Source organism: Ascidiella aspersa, chromosome 8, assembly GCF_963924565.1.
Source record: "Ascidiella aspersa chromosome 8, kaAscAspe10.2, whole genome shotgun sequence".
Classification (NCBI taxonomy): Eukaryota; Metazoa; Chordata; class Ascidiacea; order Phlebobranchia; family Ascidiidae; genus Ascidiella; species Ascidiella aspersa.
The window spans coordinates 10,797,894-10,816,691 of record NC_139454.1 but is presented as its reverse complement, the minus strand read 5'-3'; the positions used below and the strand labels follow the sequence as shown (position 1 = coordinate 10,816,691).

General features: G+C 38.1%; 1 protein-coding gene across 1 annotated transcript; it reads right to left on the bottom strand.

Annotated features, from left to right (window-relative positions):
* Positions 1-668: 668 nt before the first annotated feature.
* On the bottom strand, positions 669-13,267 carry LOC146136064 (hypoxia-inducible factor 1-alpha inhibitor-like). Its single transcript, XM_083395033.1, has 8 exons — positions 13,035-13,267; positions 12,539-12,664; positions 12,260-12,384; positions 11,689-11,837; positions 10,902-11,047; positions 9,596-9,702; positions 8,561-8,816; positions 669-1,795 (listed from the first exon to the last, which is right to left on the bottom strand). Exons 1-8 carry the CDS (start codon positions 13,212-13,214, stop codon positions 1,685-1,687), a joined length of 1,200 nt encoding a protein of 399 aa, XP_083251159.1. The 5' UTR covers positions 13,215-13,267; the 3' UTR covers positions 669-1,684.
* Positions 13,268-18,798: the final 5,531 nt, after the last annotated feature.

Below are 18,798 nucleotides of genomic sequence, written 5' to 3'. Positions count from 1 at the left end.
AAGAAAAACACTTAATTTACTCTTCCAAAATACTTAAGTTCAAGTCAAGTCATTTGACCAAAAGACTTAAGTCAAGTCAAGTCATTTTGGTCAAAGGACTTAAGTCAAGTCAAGTCATTTGAAAACAGTGACTTAAGTCAAGTTAATGACTTAAGTCATTACAACACTGGTGTTACACCCCTAAAAATATCTTCCCCGTGCTAAATTGTCGCAATTTCGGAAGTGCTAAGCAATAAGAGTAAACATATTGTTTACAAAAATGTAGTGTTGCAATTAAACTTACTCAAACTGCTCAAAAGAAGCCAATTATTCGACTACTAGTGCAAACTGGTGAAAATTAGAACTGCTTAATTGCCTTCATCGATCATAGAAGTGTGTAACTGAAAAAGTAGTTTCGTGCTTGGTTTGCTTCGGCTTGTGATGTTACTTGCACAAAAAGATTTAGGTCTTTAATTGGTCGAGTTCGACAACAGCGTCAATTTGAACTGGGTTTTGCCAAGTTCAGAAGAAAGGCTTTTTTGCTTTTCAGTTAGAACTATATAGCTTCCTAATGAAATTTCAAGTGACTAATAAATTCAATATTTAATGAGTCAAAATGTAACTCAAGGTTACATAATTATGAGTTAAATAAGATTCAAGGTTACCACAGTTAACATATCACAGCCAAATGTAGAAAATGCATTTTATTGTCGTAGCACTGGGATAACGGTAAATTACAATAAATACATGGAGATTGCTACGGGGCGAAGAAAAAAGCGGTAAAAAATCAAAAGATTGCACTCAATGCGAAGTGGTTATTTCGAGGTGTAGGTAAATAAATCCGTGGAACAAATTAAAAATATTCTCCAGTTTTTAGTTTACCTCGAAATTTGCGAAAATCCTAATGCACTTCTAACAACAACCCAAACCCCGTTTTTGGCCATATATGTTATTAAACTCATTGTTCGGTTAACGAAGCGGACTGTTTGTCGAAAAGAAAGAACAGAAATCTGTGGTTATTGAAGGCGAAAAATTGTGGAAAGAACAACAGCTAACGAAACACAGCAACACACAACGAAGCACAGTAAATAACGAAAAAACATGCAAAACTCAAGCTGCGGGGCTAAAAGTTGAACTGCGGCATGCTATGGCTGCAAACCTTGACCCTTGCAACCTGAAAAAGCGATTAAACAAATAAAATACATTCGTAGCGAGAGCACGACCAACCGATAAGGTTCAGCGATGCATATTATCGACAAGACAAACTGACAAACAAGGTACGATATCTCACGACACTGTCCACGGTTCGTCTTTTGGTAACAAAAATACTGCAGGACAGGGCGGTCGCAAAATACAGCAATCGGTTCGCTTATTTGGTAATCACAGTTGAGCAGCTTTGAGCACACAACATTCAAACTTACCACAACAAGAATGCCCGGCACTTTATCACCGACCTGGTATACAAACAAGGCACGGCGTTTATTCGCGTAAGTACAAAAAACAAAGACAGCAGAGCCGGTGGTGACGTCGACGCGTACGTCATACTACGAGCTAGGCTTGTTTGGTGACGGTTCGCCGGTGGCGCGCGGCCTTGCATAATATCATTTCGAGAACGTTCACCGTCGTCGCGGTTTGCACTTGGCGCCTTCAAACAGAGGTGTGGGATTCCCTGAGCGAGCGAAAGGGTAGACGCGAGACACGCGCTCTATGACGTCATAGAGTTTGTTTGTGACGCATGGCTGCTGCTGGTGTTGGAAGTTGTGTTGGAGGCGCTGTCGTACCGCCCATCGAGAATCGTTTGCAGCAAACAGCCAACCTGATATAAAGGACAACATGATTGTGATATATTTTATTATTTTTTGCAAGAATTTTTTGTAAAATACATTCTAATTTTTATGTTCTTTCCCTTTTATGGTAATGGTTTGGCAACCTTCGCACAATTAAAAAGCAATCAACATTAAATTTTTAAAACAGCGGCCATCCTAAATTTTGCATTGCAATTCGAAACCTTGTCCTGGATCGCAAAAAGTCGGAAACCACGGACGCATTCGCTGACCGGGTCACTGCCCCTGGACCTGGCTATTTTGCAAGTGACCCGATTGAGCACGTCACAATAGTGTCCCATGCTGTGACATGTGGCGACATTGTGTTGAAAACGTCAATCAAGAGACAGTGCGCGGTAAAGCAGCCGGGTTTGCTATTCAACGGTCACGTAGGCAATGGATGTGGAAAACGCCCTCTTTTGGCATTAAAACGCAGGTTTTTCCATTTTTCGTGCGTTGTAGTAAGTTAGGATGTCAATGTTTTTATCCGATGCACAAACATATGTAAAAAAAACAAGTAAAACCACATTTCACGAGGCAAGTTCCGACTTCCGAGTATAATATTGTAATAAATAACAAACACCGTATTCAGCAATTCCAACGTAAACAAGTTTTGCCCAATTCGATATTGCGCACAATGCACGTTCCACGCAAATGCCGCAAACGATTAGATCCTTGTTGTTTGCCTTAAATCGGCAGTGTGTCGGGTGTAGCAGAGTGCTGATTAAACGGCGGTTTGCCGTCAAGTGGCAGCAACGAGCGGGTCACGTAGGCAGATCGCGCTTTCGGATTACGGACAGAAATGGACACTTGATGGCGTCAAACATGCGCGCACCCATCTAACCTCTTTGTGAAGTGTCTGTTTAAACCGACATATTTACGTTTGCGAAGGAGATTGAGGCTATTTGTGCGCAATACCACCACAGAAAACACCAAAATACGCGGTAATTTTATAAATATTGAAATAAAAAAAAACAATAAAAAAAACAGTTTGTTTTGGAATTATTTTCACCGTTTAGAAGCAATATCCATCCCTTGATTAACTATATTCGCAAAAGATTGATGCTTTTTAAGTTAAACACGCAGCACGGTAGTAATAAACACCATCACTGTGTGGACACTGCATGGATATTGGACAATCGCCAGCTTCAAAAATAAGTTAATGGGCCCCTCCCCCCCCCCCCCCCGTGCCAAAATAATGATCTAATTGATTATTTGTCGCGCTATTAGTCAGTCTTGTCCGGACTGCCAACCAGTCAGTGAGCCGACTCCAAAACCTAAAAGTACAAATTGTTTTTTGCATTGGAACCGTGTAACTTCTTCTTTCGGATGCCGAGACATAATTTGCGCGAGTTTAGGTCCGGGTTATTTTACAATGATCTGTTGTTGATTAAAATGTCAACAAACGAAAAGCAATTTTAAAGCAAAAGTGATAATAAATAAAAACCCAATGTAAAGCAAGCTCCTTTAAAAAGTTTTAAAAAAAACGATCTAATTCATCATCGATCAACCATAGTGCAGCTTGACAAATTCGCAATCGTAAATATACGCCCCAAATTTTTTTAACGGCACAAGATGCTTATTTAAATAAGCGGTTCGATTATGTAAGTTGCGAACGTGCGGGTTGGCCTTGCGTACGTGACTGAGCGAGGAGACGAAGCCGGTGTTAGCGGCAAAGTGTAAACCTAAACTTCCGCGTGCGCGTCACTATGAAATCATACTACGCGCGCTAAGAACAGCGACGTCCACGACGCACTGCCAAATTGACAAGTGCAGCTTTAGATTGCAGAGACGAACCAATATAGAAAGCACTGTGAATTGAAATCGCCAACGTGTGAAAATATAAACCTACGTATTTCTTATAAAATTATATGTAAAACATGTGTTATGACATCCCGACTAAATCAAATCGAAAATCTATTGACCAGGGTTGGGCACTAATTTTGACAGGGACTGCATCAGAAACAGAAAATGTCATAGAGCTTAAAGTGCTTAGTCCAAAGGGGATTTGAAATACACACATTATTAAAAAAAAAAGAAAAAAAGGCGAGTGTGGACGGTCGTATTGTTTTGTTACTTAAGATGATATAAATTACGCAATTTTAACGCGCATATCGTGAAAAATTAAGGAAGTCCAACGCCGACCCATTCCTTGGTCAGAATTTTATGGCGGTGCTGGTGATTTCCTTTTCAAGCGTCAAAAAAAATCTCTTTGGACGAAGTGCGGAATAATACCTTGGGTTTCATATGGATAACGCATGCTTAACGTCGGTTATTTTCGTTTTGGAAAAGGTCTCAGTGACGCCAAGTTAGCCAACATTACAAGCGTGTTAACAAATATATGCCGGAATTTTGCGACTTGTAGGAAGTTAACAATCGCGTCTACCTGTAGTTTAGACAAGGACCTTTCGACGACATTCCACAGGAAACAAAAACCCCTCGCTATACAATGAAAGATATATACACATACGTGTTCAACATATATGATCGTGCCCTTCTGAAGCTGCTTTTTGACCACTCTCTATATATAGCTATTCCAGTGAATAAAATTAAAACAATTATAAATTTCTGCACTTCTGCACTTTTGGTCATTTGTTGGCATCAGTCGAGCAACGATTAATTGGCTCGCAGGGGATGCGGCAGATTCAGCAAATATTGCAACAGCGCGAAACGAAAACACACGCTCCGTTCAGACACCGCAAGTGAACAAAGAACCAAGTGGCCGTGAGTCACGTAGGCAAGTCTCTTTCGCGAACGCGTGGCCGGCCCGTGTACTACAGAAACCAGAAACCAGTGAATGGCCCATTGGAGAACTTCGACCGTTGGCCGTTGACTTATACGCTACGGGTTAAATGCTCACGTTCAGCGTCCCTAGGTAACAAGAGAATCTGTGGGATAAGAAGCGGAAAGCCGACGTATAAAGATCACGCCGAAACCTTAGCCTTAAGTTGGTCGACGAGAGGCAATAAAACACAACCCAGCAAAATACGACATGTGCGAACTTGGCGCGGCGAGATTATTTAAAGGACAATATATGCGAAAGTTGTGGCGCTAATAAGAGTGTTTATATAGTCCGGATATAAAAAATCTCGGCGCGCCGAATTCGCCCATGCCAAAATACGAGCAGGTAATCCCTCAAAACAAAATGGCGGCATCGGAGGGCAAAAAACACAATCTATAAACCGGCTTGGAACACCAGGACTTAAAAACAAATGTTTCTCGATAGTTTAAATTAACGCACCACCGTTAACATCTATATAGCTGGCGAAAACCTGAAAAACAACATTATCAGAATCGATCGTAGTTTTATTGATTTATTTACTTCAGCTTATCTGTCAGGATTCTAAAAAAAAACATACAAACCGCAATTGAATTTCACTTTTTACCAGAGTAATAGTTTCATATTTGTAGTGTACCGTTATCCTTGCACTATACTGTGCACCCCTACAATATATCAATTGAAAAAAGCTAACCAAACTAAATATTTCAACTACGAGAATGGTATAATTTTGCTTATAATGTCAGCAGACGAAAGGCAATTTTAGAAGCTTTAGTGATTAGAAATGAAATCCAGAGTGAAACAAGCTTCGCTGAGAATTTTAGAAAATCCATTTCATTATCGATATCAACCACAGCGCAGCTGGACAAATTTGCAATCGTAAAAATACCCCACAAAAGTATTTTAACAGCACAATATTACTGAAAAGCAAACATCAGCTTGAGAACTAAAAAAGGTGTTGTTTGCTTTTGTCTCAAACCGGAAAACTCAGTTTGCGCTAAAGTTGAGTGCTAACCGCTAGGAAAATACAAATTAGTATCGACCGGTGATTGGCACCCGTTTCAGGTTTCAGTAAACTACTATAGTTGGCGAAATTGTAATTCTCTTTTAATCTCTTTTTCATAAAAAACGAGATAAGAAAATCCGATCAAATGGTAGCGAAATATATGGATAGTCATTAAAATCTTTTTGAGTTTAAGGGAAACAGGATTGGAACCCTGGTACACTTTAGTTTAAAATGAATATATAAATAGAAAAATAAATTGTTTTAAACCATTAAGTGATACATCACTACGTAAAAAGCGGCTAAGGAAAACGTTTCCTGAGAGTTTGGTTTATAAGCCTATAGCGGCACAGACAGAAGAATACCACACAGATACTCAATGCAACGCAATAAAAGTAAGGCGCTTGTATCACGAAAGTCTCCGAAGCATGTATCCCTCTACGAGCGAGCAAAATAAGTCCATGAAGAAACCATTTCAGCCACAGCGCTTGGCACGTAAGCAAGTGTGACGTCACAAAGACTACGTGACGGGCGGTGAACGCAAAATGGATTCGTTGCTGCGTCGCGAGGCACTATACTACGAGTGATTCCAGCGATTGTTTTTTTCCGCGGCGAATTCCCCGTGTGCAACAACACACTCTGTAACCACTACTCGGTACGTCTGCTTTGCGCTCGATACAACGCGCATATTGGCAATAAGGTAAAACTTGTGAGTCAATTCTGACCTGACCCATTACTCAGTCAGCGTTTTAGTCTGAAGAGGGTGGTTGTCAAATACAAAAACATGTTGAAACGACGCATGCAGCCACGTCTTAGATTTGATCGAGGCTTTTATGAATTTAATTAATCTAGGGTTAAAAGGGTATATTGCATCCATGATTCTGTCACACACGTCCAAGTTTTGACAAGAAATGTGCATTTTATAAGCCCTATACTCCTATAGCCTCTTCCCAATTATTTGTTTGCTGACCTATCGAATTTTAACGCTGATTAAGTCCATTGTCGTTTATTTTAAACTCTGGTACAGATTGATGAAATTGTAGCACTTTTTTTTCAACAATTTTTAAGCTTTAAATAGTCATCTACAGCCCCTAGCTGTTTAGTGTTGGTTCAATGTACAGCTACTAGAAAAGAACAGTTGGATTATGAGGGCGAAACGCACTACCGGATAAAAATGATTCCAGTTTACAGACGGACGTTGTTGTACGGACACTAAAAATATCTTGACTATTTCGCGGCACACTTTTAACAGAACAACAATGGAGTTATTTTACAAGCGCCCTTTACACACGACAAACTAAATGTTAATGTGTCAAAATTATTAATTCGTAATGAATAGTGCGTATTTAGGTTTAAAATGCTTGCGTGCCTATTGGTAATAGAAATTTTTTTTTTCTGACCTTACAAAAAGTTTCACACTTGACAATCTATTGCACAGTTTAAGAGTTTTTGCGACACACAGTTTGGGAATCACTGGATTAAACGACACGAAAGTGGCCGAACGACAAAGTCGAACACGAATGATTTCACGACATCGCCTTTGAGTCAGTAAAGTAGCTGGAGCAACGTGACAGGTGCGTGCCCGCTGCGCATTTGCGGCCTCAAGTGTGGTGTGGTCCAACCATCCTGGACTTTGTACTTTGATGTGCGACATGAGAACATGGCCTTGGCGCTTTAGACGTCGAAGCGGATTACATTGGATTAACACATCGGGTAAGCCTTCGTGTATTCAAATTTTAGCGCGTTGGGCAACTTTTACCAAGAGCCGTTTGTAGGTCGCTTTACGATGCACTGGGTGCACAATTAATTAAAAGTGCACAGAAGCAAAGAAGTGATGCTGTCCTTTTAAACTTAGCATTGCATTACAAAATATCATAACCGTACACGGTGTTACTGTGTGTGTGACAATGGACAAACTTTTCTGGATCGTGACAGCATTTTTTTTTCTGGTTTGCGCTACGATAAAAGGGAACTTCGTTTATGGCTGCATGCTATTTAAACGATAGCTAATTGGTGATGGGTTTCGAGTTTTGCACTACACAAATTGGATGAATGTATATTACCGATGACACTCACTTCATAAACTAGCATTCACACCAATGTTGCAAAAACATTTTAAAGTTTACCAAGATCAACAATTTCTCCACGCCGAAACACCATCGAGCCCTACACAATAGGCGATCCATGAAGACTAATGAACGGACGGCTCACTTAGGCCCAATATAGCATTCAGTACAAGGAAACAGTAACGATCGATTGATGAGAAGGGAGTCATTCCTTTTACAAACCCGGCTTCAAGACATCGTTGTCACGGGGTTGAGTGGCTTGCGAAAAAACGGGAATCCGTACGCTTACCCGTTGGTTTTGCCTCTGTTCGGGGAAACCGCAAACATATGTCGGTCCGATTTTGTTTTGTGCAATTCGATAGGAAGCATTTAAGGTGACCCTGAGACAAATTACCAGTGTGCGATAAACTTACGCATTTTGGGGTTTATCGGCATGTGTGGTTCTCAAGTAGGAAAAATACTGTGTGCGTAGAAAAATGTGGCAACTACTAGTCACAGCGCCTGGAGTTGTTCAAATCATTTAAAGCCAGCACCAATAATATAATGTTACATAAGACCTGAAAAATGTCAATAAAATACTTTTATAATTATCAATATTCAGCTAAAAAGAAACGAGTATAAATGGCAAAACTGCCTTCTAAACTAAAGAGGTACAAAAATATGTAACCCCAATTGGTCCACGGAACAAGCAAAATATGCCAATAAAAAAGGGAGGTGGCCAAAAAAAGAGAAAGAGAAGTTGACAAAAAAAAAGGAAAAAAAAGAGCAGTTGCCGCGTAATTTTTGATCCATGCATTAAAGCAGGAGTCAGCGAACTTTTTCATAAATGGCCGGATAACTCTAATGATTGACGATCAGGGCCCATTGTTCCGACAAATAAAACACGTTACAGACATATTACTGATCTCACCTCTTGTGAACTGCCAAGAACGGCCCCCAGCATCTTCTCGATGTTTCGCATTACCGACACCCTTTGCTGTGGCGAGATGGGGTGCACCAGCTTGGGTGGGACGGGGGACGTTCGGTACCAGAAGTTGACCGACACTGTGATCGGGGGTATGTCGTCATCGCTCGAGAAAGCGGGTGACGTCTTCGACGATGCGCTGACGTCGTCACGCTGGTCGCCGAACGGGTCGCAGCTGGCGAGGGACTCGATCTGATGCCACCTGGAATTGTATAGATGTTGGAATTTAGCAAGATTGGGGCATTCCATTTTCAATTTAAAGTTTTTTTTCAAAATTTGTCCACCCATGTTCTTAAATTTTCTTCAAATACCAAGAACCACTTTAAAAATTCCAAATACAATGTAGTCTAAAGATTTAAAAAATAAACTGCAGAGAGCTTCGGAAAAGTCTTTGGAAGTCAAAAAACCTCAAATGCAATTTTCATACGGAAGAAATAACCACATAGTGTTTTAAGCATCATTTTTGAAACCAGCAACCGAATAATTATGGAAATAGCATTTTGTTACTGTCTTCTGCTGCAAAATCTTAGTTTTTCATTAGGATCTTTAATTAAAAACTAAGTATGACAAAAATCTGAGAACATGGGTTCCGGCCCTTTTAATTAGGCATGAAATGGCCATATCGCTATAAAAACCCTACCTTGTTAGGATTCGTGGCATATTATGTCAAATTATTTATTCCCTCTTTCTAATTTTTTTTAAATATAGTAGAAAGATATAAATGTGCATCCTTAAATACATGGCTCGAAAGTTTAACGAATTTGTGACACGCAACGCAGCCACTCAACTTGGTTATTTTTAAATGGTTGTATTACAAACCCTTATAAAGCTAGTGATATAAAAACAGACTACAAAATATTTGACTTGGCGATCCCTTCGCATCTTAAAAAAGCGCGATTCGAAAAAAAACTCCAACATATTGAATCCTGGCTGCAAAGGTAAAGCAACACGCAAGCCGCGACATTGTGGGGTCGTACTTACCAGTACATGGGAATGTAGAGGACGTCGCCTGGACCAACGATCGCTTCGCAAGCGTGCGCGTCACGAAACTTAGGAAAGCGTTCGTAGTCGGGATTGTTAAAGTCGACCTGCGTTTCAAGGCAAGGCAACTTTAAGTTTGGCGGATCTTAAGGGATATAATAAGAAAAAGTTGAGTAATACTAAGATGTTTTCTTTCCAAGATAATGTCGTTTTCATTTTGTTTACAAAGAATATTTTTTAGTTATTTTTTTAGAAAAATTGTCTTTGGATTGTTGTTCCTTAACGTTTTGACAAATTAAATACAATCGAAACGCTTTCACTAACACCCCGAAGAATTTCAATCGGCGAAATATACACTTCGCATTTTCGACTCAAAATCAAGCCGAATAGTAAAATACAGCTTACCAATAGCAATTTCACGAAGACGCTTCTTCTTAAGCTCATTTCCAAGCATTGGACAAAAAACTCTTATGCGGGTACTTTTTAAACTGGGGTAAATTGGTTTAATTGGCAGGCTTAGAATATTCCAGGGACAAAATACAGTGCGGCTAATAGTGACATTTTGATAGATTTAAACTGCGCTGTGTTTTTATTATGCTCTAAATCAGTGGTTCTTAACCTTTTTTCACTGCGTACCACCTCGAGCTTCTATGATCTTGTTGCGTACCAACAAAATGTCGAAAAAGTCAACTTTGCTCAAAATGTATATAGGATTATTAACAGGGGTGGATTAGCTAATTAGTTAGCCCGGAAATTTCTAAACAAATGCGGCCCACTACTCTCAAAAAGTTTCTCTTTTTTAACTTGCAAGATACTGGTAGTCAAGTTTTGTAATTCTTTGTTGTTTTGCTATGATGTCATAAAAGAAATTTGCAAAGATGTTCCGGAAAGATAATAGTTCCTATTGTTAAAGAAGCATAAAAATTTAACTATACAATCATTACGATGAATGTATAGTTTACAATAAAAAAAATGCTTAGCCCTTTAGTAATTTTACTTAAAAACATACTGCGTACGGCGTACCACCCAAAATGACTTCGCGTACCGTACCACAGGTTGAGAACCACTGCTCTAAATCTTAATCATTTTATATTCTATATTTAAAACCTATTGGTAACTATTGAGTGTTTTGCGGTAAGATGGAAAACTAAATTTGATGCCAAATAGCGACAAGATAAAGGTTGAGAAACGTGAGTATAAAAATTATTCCGAATTCAAAGGGCGACTTAAAAATTGACTTGAGTTTTAGTTGAATAGCGACAATCGTGGACAACTCGGTGAAAAGGCTACTTGAACGTCATTTTACCTGGCTCTGTCGGTCGCAGGGGTGAGACACGGGATGGGGGTAGAGGCTATCGAACTGGTCTGGGCTGAAAAGCAGGCAGCGTTTAAAGCCGTGGACCTGGGCGAAGAAGTTCTGCTGCTCGTCGTAATGCACCGGCGTGATGTTTCCTGCGAACACAAGTGGATATTTGAGTTGTTGGGATTTTAATAAAGTACAGGCTATAATAAAGTACATTGCTGTTTGTGAAATAAACGACGGCTGGCAGCCAAGCGCGGGTAAAAAATTACGCGAACTAACTTTGACGATGAAAGCACAATGGTTGGAGGTTGTAGTAAGACGTTGTAAGAATATCAAAGCTCTAACTGAAGCAGGTAGAATTTTGAACGTTTTGAATAACTCTTTATTCAATTACAACAAAACGTTTAAAATGATACTTCTGTATGGGTTTCGATATTCTTACTACGTCTAACTTTGACGACATTAGGGATTTCGCCAGATTTCTTCAACCCTAACATTAATTGAATAACTACCCTTTTAATATATCGCCTCTAGCGGGCTTTGAGGTAAATATTTAGCAGGGGACACTATCAAAGTTGTCAGGGTTTGAAAATCAAGCACAAGAGGCTCAATACGGGAAACCGATCAGCGTCATCTCCGCTTGGGAGAAAAAGCAGCTTCGCTTCCACAACACTAAAAGTCGTGCGGAAATAAACAAACCATTCCAAAAACTATTGGAGTCGCCCGCGCAATACTGTGCGACGACGACGACAGCAAAACAATAGCAATGCAAAAAAGACCACGCCCACACCTTCCTGGCCAATCAGGAGCAGGTTGGAACTGAGGTCGCCCCAATGTTCGCGCGCCTGAACGCGGGAGGCCCACGGCCAGTTGAACCGCAGATAATCTTGTACGATGCTGGGTCCAACTGTGTCGTTTAGCGTCTGTTGCAGATAAATCCTGCAAGGCGAAGGCAAGTATATATATACACAAACTACAAGCATTGTATTGCATGGCAAACTCGGGAAGAGTTTGAAGCCTGTGTGAGTGTGTGGGTAAAATTTTCAAAAACATTTTTTCAAATTAAAAAAAAAAAATTACGCAAAAAAGTGCGCATCTTTTGGCAGCTAAAGTTTCCATCTTTCTTAGCTTAAATAGCAATCGTTTACACAAAAATTTACAAAAAAATATAAGCACTTAGAGGGTTCTATAGTTGAAAATATCAAATAAATAGCTAGGAAACAATTACCAGTCCTAAAATAGAATCCCTCAGTTTTATTCTCAAGGTTTATAGATCCTAACTACAAACAATCAACCTATAATAGCCGAGCAACACCATAATGAAGCCAACAATGTTTTGCTATTTACAAATGAAAACTTACTTTTCCTTTGATGAGCCTCTTCCAGACTTCTTCAGCATCTTGATGAACTGTGAAAAGCCGACTTCATGTCGCAATGTGGGCTCAACAAATGACTGACACCTTTTAGCTCTCCGTGAATCAAAATACTGTAAAACAGAAAAAGAGATTACAAAATACACTTGAAACATGTAAGGCCACTGTCAATTTTAAACCTTGTAATTAAACAAGGAAATGTAAATAATACGTTATTTAATTGATTAGCATTTAACACATATTTTAATACAATATATATAGTGTTACCTTGAATTTATTTGTTTGTGATGTGTAAACGTAAAATAAGCCATCACCAAGATGCCTTTCAAGATATTGTAGGTTCCATTTAAGGGCAGGTTTCACCAATTGGGAATCGGTTATGACAACTGGTTGCTGCATAAATACATTACATAAAAAGTTGACATTAGGTTAAAATACTTTTTAAAGCTGTAAAATTAGAAAACTTTAAACTGTTATTAGTCAATTTTTACAGCTAGTTATAAAAAGGATCATTAAAAAAATGGCATTGTACAGGTGAAATTACTATAATAAAAAGAGTTGAGGTGACATGATTATAACTATAAAAAGTTGTTGTTTTTGTTTAAAAAATGTAAACTAAACAAAATTAAAAAATATTTTTGGTATACAGTTAGACCAACTAGTTGGTTTTACTGATAAATATCAGTAAAAAACTTTAAAAACACATTTAATCTGCTTAAATACAACTGTATGCAGTCGTCAATATGGACATGTTCAAAAATACCTGGGAGTCAATTATTTGATACAGCTTCGGGTCATTTATGGACATCCTGGGAATCTGATCAATAGGGAAGGGATATGCTGCAATTGTTGCAGGGTCATACCCTTTTTGAATGGGGGACGGGGAGGGTGAATCAAACATTGGTTCTTCTGGACAACTTTGACAATCCATACTCATGTCCATGGTTAAAAAACACAGGTTTGTTTACAAAATCTTAGCTTATGTTTGGTGCTTCGCTGAAATGAAAAATAAAAATTCATTTTATAAAGAAAGATTACGTTTGTCTTCTCACTGTAGAAATAGTAAAAGATGAACAAATCAATTAGAAAACTTATTGGAAGAGGTAACAAAGTAATTTAAGTTGATTTCCCCAAAACAATTAAAATTAAGCAAAACTCAAAATTAAATCTAATACTTTCACTACTCAAACCCAAATGTTAACCCCAACACTAACCCAAATCAATCAATAATCACTTATTCCTACAAGCATAAATACCCGTTCCAGTCAATAGCCACTTCTAAACTTTTTTTTAATAACATATGTATATAAAGTTATGACAGTATTCTATTCCTATATTTTCTTTTTCACAGTAACGAAACGAGTTGTAAAAACTGAAGTTGCAAGGAACAAATAAATATCCGAGAATAATATAATAACAAAACTTGACCTTACCAAACCCTAACCCGGCGCTGGTCTAGAATCCTACCACAATTCACAATATTATTTGGGTTAGGGTGGGATCTAGCGTTTGGGTTAGAGTCGTTCAGCCATTATTATTAAATAATAAATATAATAATACTTGATCCACCCAGACCCAAACGCTAACCCCCAGGCTAACCTAAATATTGTGCGTAAATTTATTGATTGTTTGAATGCTGTGCCTGTGGTAGGATTCTAGACCAGCGCAGAAAAGTGTCCATATACCACCACTTCCACCAAATTTCATGTTATTCATATAAAACAAAACACTGGGCCAACAAATTATATTTATATAAAACAAAACACTAGACGTAACTTTCCTATAACTTAAAGTATACTGGCAACAAAAATGAAAAAATAAATTCAATTGCACATAAACAGTTGGCAATGGCGGTGTTATCGCCAAATTACTGCGTCAATGCCATTTTGCTCTTCGGCAAACTTGACTGCTGGGTTACAACCTTAGCCTTCAACCAGTCAATTGAATATAACTTCCTGATATGTTCGATTTGTTCCTTAAAGCAGTCAAGACCAAAACAAAAACTTGAATGAACTCGCTGACTTTGACAATATTGAAGGGAAAAAGTACGTTTAGAAAATTCCCCTACTAGATACTGGCTGTCTAGATTCTAGAAAACTGGAGTACAAGAAGACAAACGGTGGCAAAAACTACAAATTAAATCATTAACGTAGTGAAAAAATCTTTGTAGGTTTAGAACTGCCCTATTTTTTATAACTTTATAAAACTAGTTTACAGATTACACCTTTTTAAAATCAATTTTGCAACATGTTACGTAACAAAAAAATGTGGTTTCCTAACATAGAACTCTATTCAAGGCGATCTATTGCTTTTGTTTGGCAATTATTCTTATAACAACAAAAAAATATTTTATTAGTTAAATTAAAATTGAAAATAACAGCGAACACCGAGTTAGCTTAAATTGACTTGAATATATAAAAGCGTACAATATACAATATTATCAATAGGCCCTGATATTATGAAGGCGAAATCATAACTCAAGTGTTTGCAGCTGAAGCTTACTTAAATAGGATGGTTGGGTTCCTTTTTTTCCTTTTCGGTCCCCTGCCCTTTCCTTTCGGGTGTAAATTCGCCTACACAACATAAACAAGCGGTTTTCGGGCGCTCAGTGTTTGGCACGTAGACGCTGCCACACACACACACCGACTCACGTACACACACTTGATCTCAACCCGGTCACCCAGCCGGCAAGATCACACGCGACGCCGTAAAGCTGGTGCTTATTCACTGCCGCTCCTTTTTAGCCTGTTGGATTTAAACTTCAACCTGCACCGCCCATACACTGTATTCCTTTATTAAACTGAAAGAAGCGAAACTAAGGCACTTTCGGAAGCATACCTTCCTAAATGTTCTACCCTAACTTTGCATTTTGCACAGTTTTTCATGTGATATAAATTAAAACAACATAACGTCTGTAGGTTTACTGCATTAACTATCCGTCGTCCACTAAATAATCTAAATTTTGTATAAAAAGTTAATAACACATTAGTCACCCATTTAATTAGATGATTCTATGGATGTTGATACTAAACATGATTCATACAATGATGCGATTAACATTAATTTGCAAATTAGCTACTTGTCAGTCATCGATTTTTAGTTAAAAAATCTTGCTGTAGGCCTATGTAGGCTAAACTAAAGGTACATAAGTGTGTGGCATAGGCGTAGCCAAAATTTATAAATATTTTACTCTTAATACTTCGTTTTTTAGCATTTGTGAGCAGTACCACAACAGTCGATCACAGGCATGCCACACCTTCAATTGTCATGCACTGTTACGTCACAAACGATGTAGCATATTACATTGGCTATACATTAATGTAGCTTTACTACTTAAAAGTCAGTTTTTGCTGTTTGAATGGTTTTCTTGGAAATGGAGTAACACTCAGTCAGTTGCTGCTCGAAACGGTTTGCTAACATTGTTATTATGATCGTTACGGCGGTAAATACAATGACAAAACCTAAACAAAAAGTTTAAACTTTTTGGCCCCCCAAACATTTTCGGCTGGCTACGCCACTGGTTTGCTTAGGTATCTTGCATTTTTATAGCCGAATTTAGTAACTAACAACTCTCCCGAAAGGTTTGTATCTGGTGGTTTATGATTTTCTTTGAACAGCGTGCATAGCAGAATTACCAAAATCAACGATATTTTGGGAACGCCAGAAACGAAATACATAATCGCGACTGCTACCAAGCGACAAAATATTTAAATTGTTTTTCCACCAGCGGCGCAGTTTTGCTCTTTTTTTGCAAAGTTCAAGTTGCGCGCCTGTAGCAAGGAATAGCAAATGCCAGGGGTCGAATCGGTACAACTATAGTCTATATGCAATCTCACGACTGCAAGAACGCTTGTAATGTCGCTTTTTTAAGAGGATTATACTGCTTATTCATTATGGCGCGTATTTAGTTGGCATACAATCTCGAGGAATGATGGTATGTTTTTTCGCCGCACATAGTTTATGTTAGGCATAAAATAGTTGTTTTGTAGAGACTTTACTGAATGGTAAATGTAATATAGCGCTATTTTTAAAATTGAGGTTAACTTTTTAGTAAGTAATACGCGCTATCAGAATGTCTAGTTGAAATCGAGTCAATAGTTTGTGAGTAGCCTATATGAGAGTCGGTATTTATTTTATGAAAAGTGACTTTTCGAGCTAACAGTTTTTTACCATAGACAGAACTATAACCTATGCATTTGAAAAAAACAGGAAGGGAGAAAATCGTGGTGTTTTGAAATATTTATCGTAGTTTCTTTGTTACGAATATTTGTGCGAAATTTCGTGATTATAGATACAGAGTTGGTCAACTCTCACACATTTTTTAAAGATTCTCTAATGAGAACACCTATAAGTTGTAGAATGTGCAAAAAACGACATTTTAGACTGCTATAAAGATCCAAAAGTAAGTAACCTGTTGTTAAGACATTCTATAGTCAAGATTAGCTGCAAGGCATCGTAAAAGTAGGCCTACAGCGCTTTGCCGGGCTGCGAGATAGAACAAGACAGCCATACTTTTCGGATTTGATTGAGGCAATGAGTAACGATGTGGGAGCTATTAAAATAACTATGTCAATAGTAATGCGCATAAATCGCCATCTTAGAATGCAATAGGTTAAACATGCACTGTGGCGACAGTAAAGAAGGTTTAGTGTAATATTTTGAAATGGCATTGCATTCAAGTTAGACGCCTTGGAGAAGAATTACAATGATTCGCGCTAAAATAAAAAAAGTCGAACAATCTTTATCGACAAGGCTTTGTTGATTTTACTTTATCTTTTTAAACTACTTTATCTTTTTTTAAAATTAGGAATATATCCCAAAATGAAAAATACATTAATTAGTGTATCAGTGTGAAGTGTTTATTTGTGTGACGAGATGTTGACGGTCACCACTTAGGAAGAAATCGATTTTCAAACCTTCTAAGGCAAAGCGTCAAAGCTCTGGTAGAAACTAAATGCGCTAGAATAAAATTCAAATTTAGGATATACACTTTTAGAACAAACGCGCCAGAGAATGCCAATATATTTGGAATATGCAATTTTTTTTTGAGCTATACAGGAATATAGTAAGTTTTTACAAGTTTCAAAACAAAGTCGAATGTGTCGCTAAAAAACCTGACACGTCGGTATAACCTTTGGCTTCCAATGAAAAATAGTTTACAAAGGTATATGATGAATTATGGTATGCGCTAAAACGTCCCATTGCGAACTACAATTGACTTCGTGGTTACTATACAAAACATTCCAAAAATCTCGTAAACCAAAATTTTCGCGAGCACGGCAAATAGTATTTTAACATTTAGTTCACTGTAGTCATTTTTCCCCGATTAACACCATAACGCACATGCAGGGTACATACAGTATATACGAAAGCATTTCAAAATACATTGCACATTGTGGCGTCTCGTGATCGACTAAATTAGCGGTCTGGCAACTTGTAATTTTAGGCCTGGTTAAGATGAACCTTTGATTTATCATTTTAGCCCCGAAATCGCGCAATCAATCGGTAGTTTGGTCTCTTTCCGGCCAACAATTTGGACAGTCACGTCCGGGTCAGCAGGTTAAAACGTTTACATCGACGCACATTATCTGTCAGCTGAGCGCCGATCACTGACGTACAGCGACGTCTGATTGATGGAAGGCTGCGCTATGCGCGAACATTTCCGGTTGACGCTTCTCTTCCGGAATCGAAGAGTGACCAATCGCCAAAACAAAGCAGCGCGGCGGTTGATTAGCAGGGGCTTATACTATAATGCCGCGTAAATGTGGATTTTTTTTAGGGGCGATTTTACTTATTTATACCAGTGGTTCGCAACCTATGCTACACTTATAGCACGTGGTACGTGAAGGTGTTTTAAGCGGTACGCGAGCAGAGTTGGGTTATATTTGGAGGAAATTACCCCAAGGTTAATGTTATCGCGGCGGCTGTAAGTTTTATTCTGTTGTTGCTTCAATAAACCTAATATCTAAGTGAGCGTCTATTGCTGAGACTGTTTTTTTTTATTAATTTTATCTTAATTAAAAAACAGTTAATTAAAGCAAAATGGTTTCTTCTGAAATCAGTTGATAAACGTAACGACGGTAAAAGCTACTAAAAATGAAACGCGCTAAAATAGAGGTGATCATTTTGTTTAAATAATATATAAATGTGAGAAGAATCTGGTTCAGTGCCAGGAGTCGCCGGAAGAAAAAAATTAGATATTTCCCCACAATCGATTATGCACATCACTTGTATAACAAGATTTCTTTCTAAATTGTTCCCCATTCAGCTGCTAGAATAAAATTTTTTTTGTCTAATTGAAGGTAAGTTTTGATCATGTTTGATTGCTGCATGCAACCAAACATAATGTATCGGCAAGGAAAAAGCTTAATAAATTATAAAATCAAGATGTCATGAAAGAATTTACACAATTGTATACGTTTTGCAACTTTAACGTGCACACAAAAATTGTTTTTTATGGCTTTTAATGAAAAAATTGCCGTTTATGTGGTTTATAAGTTTTTTATCATGCTCAGAGTTTTACGATT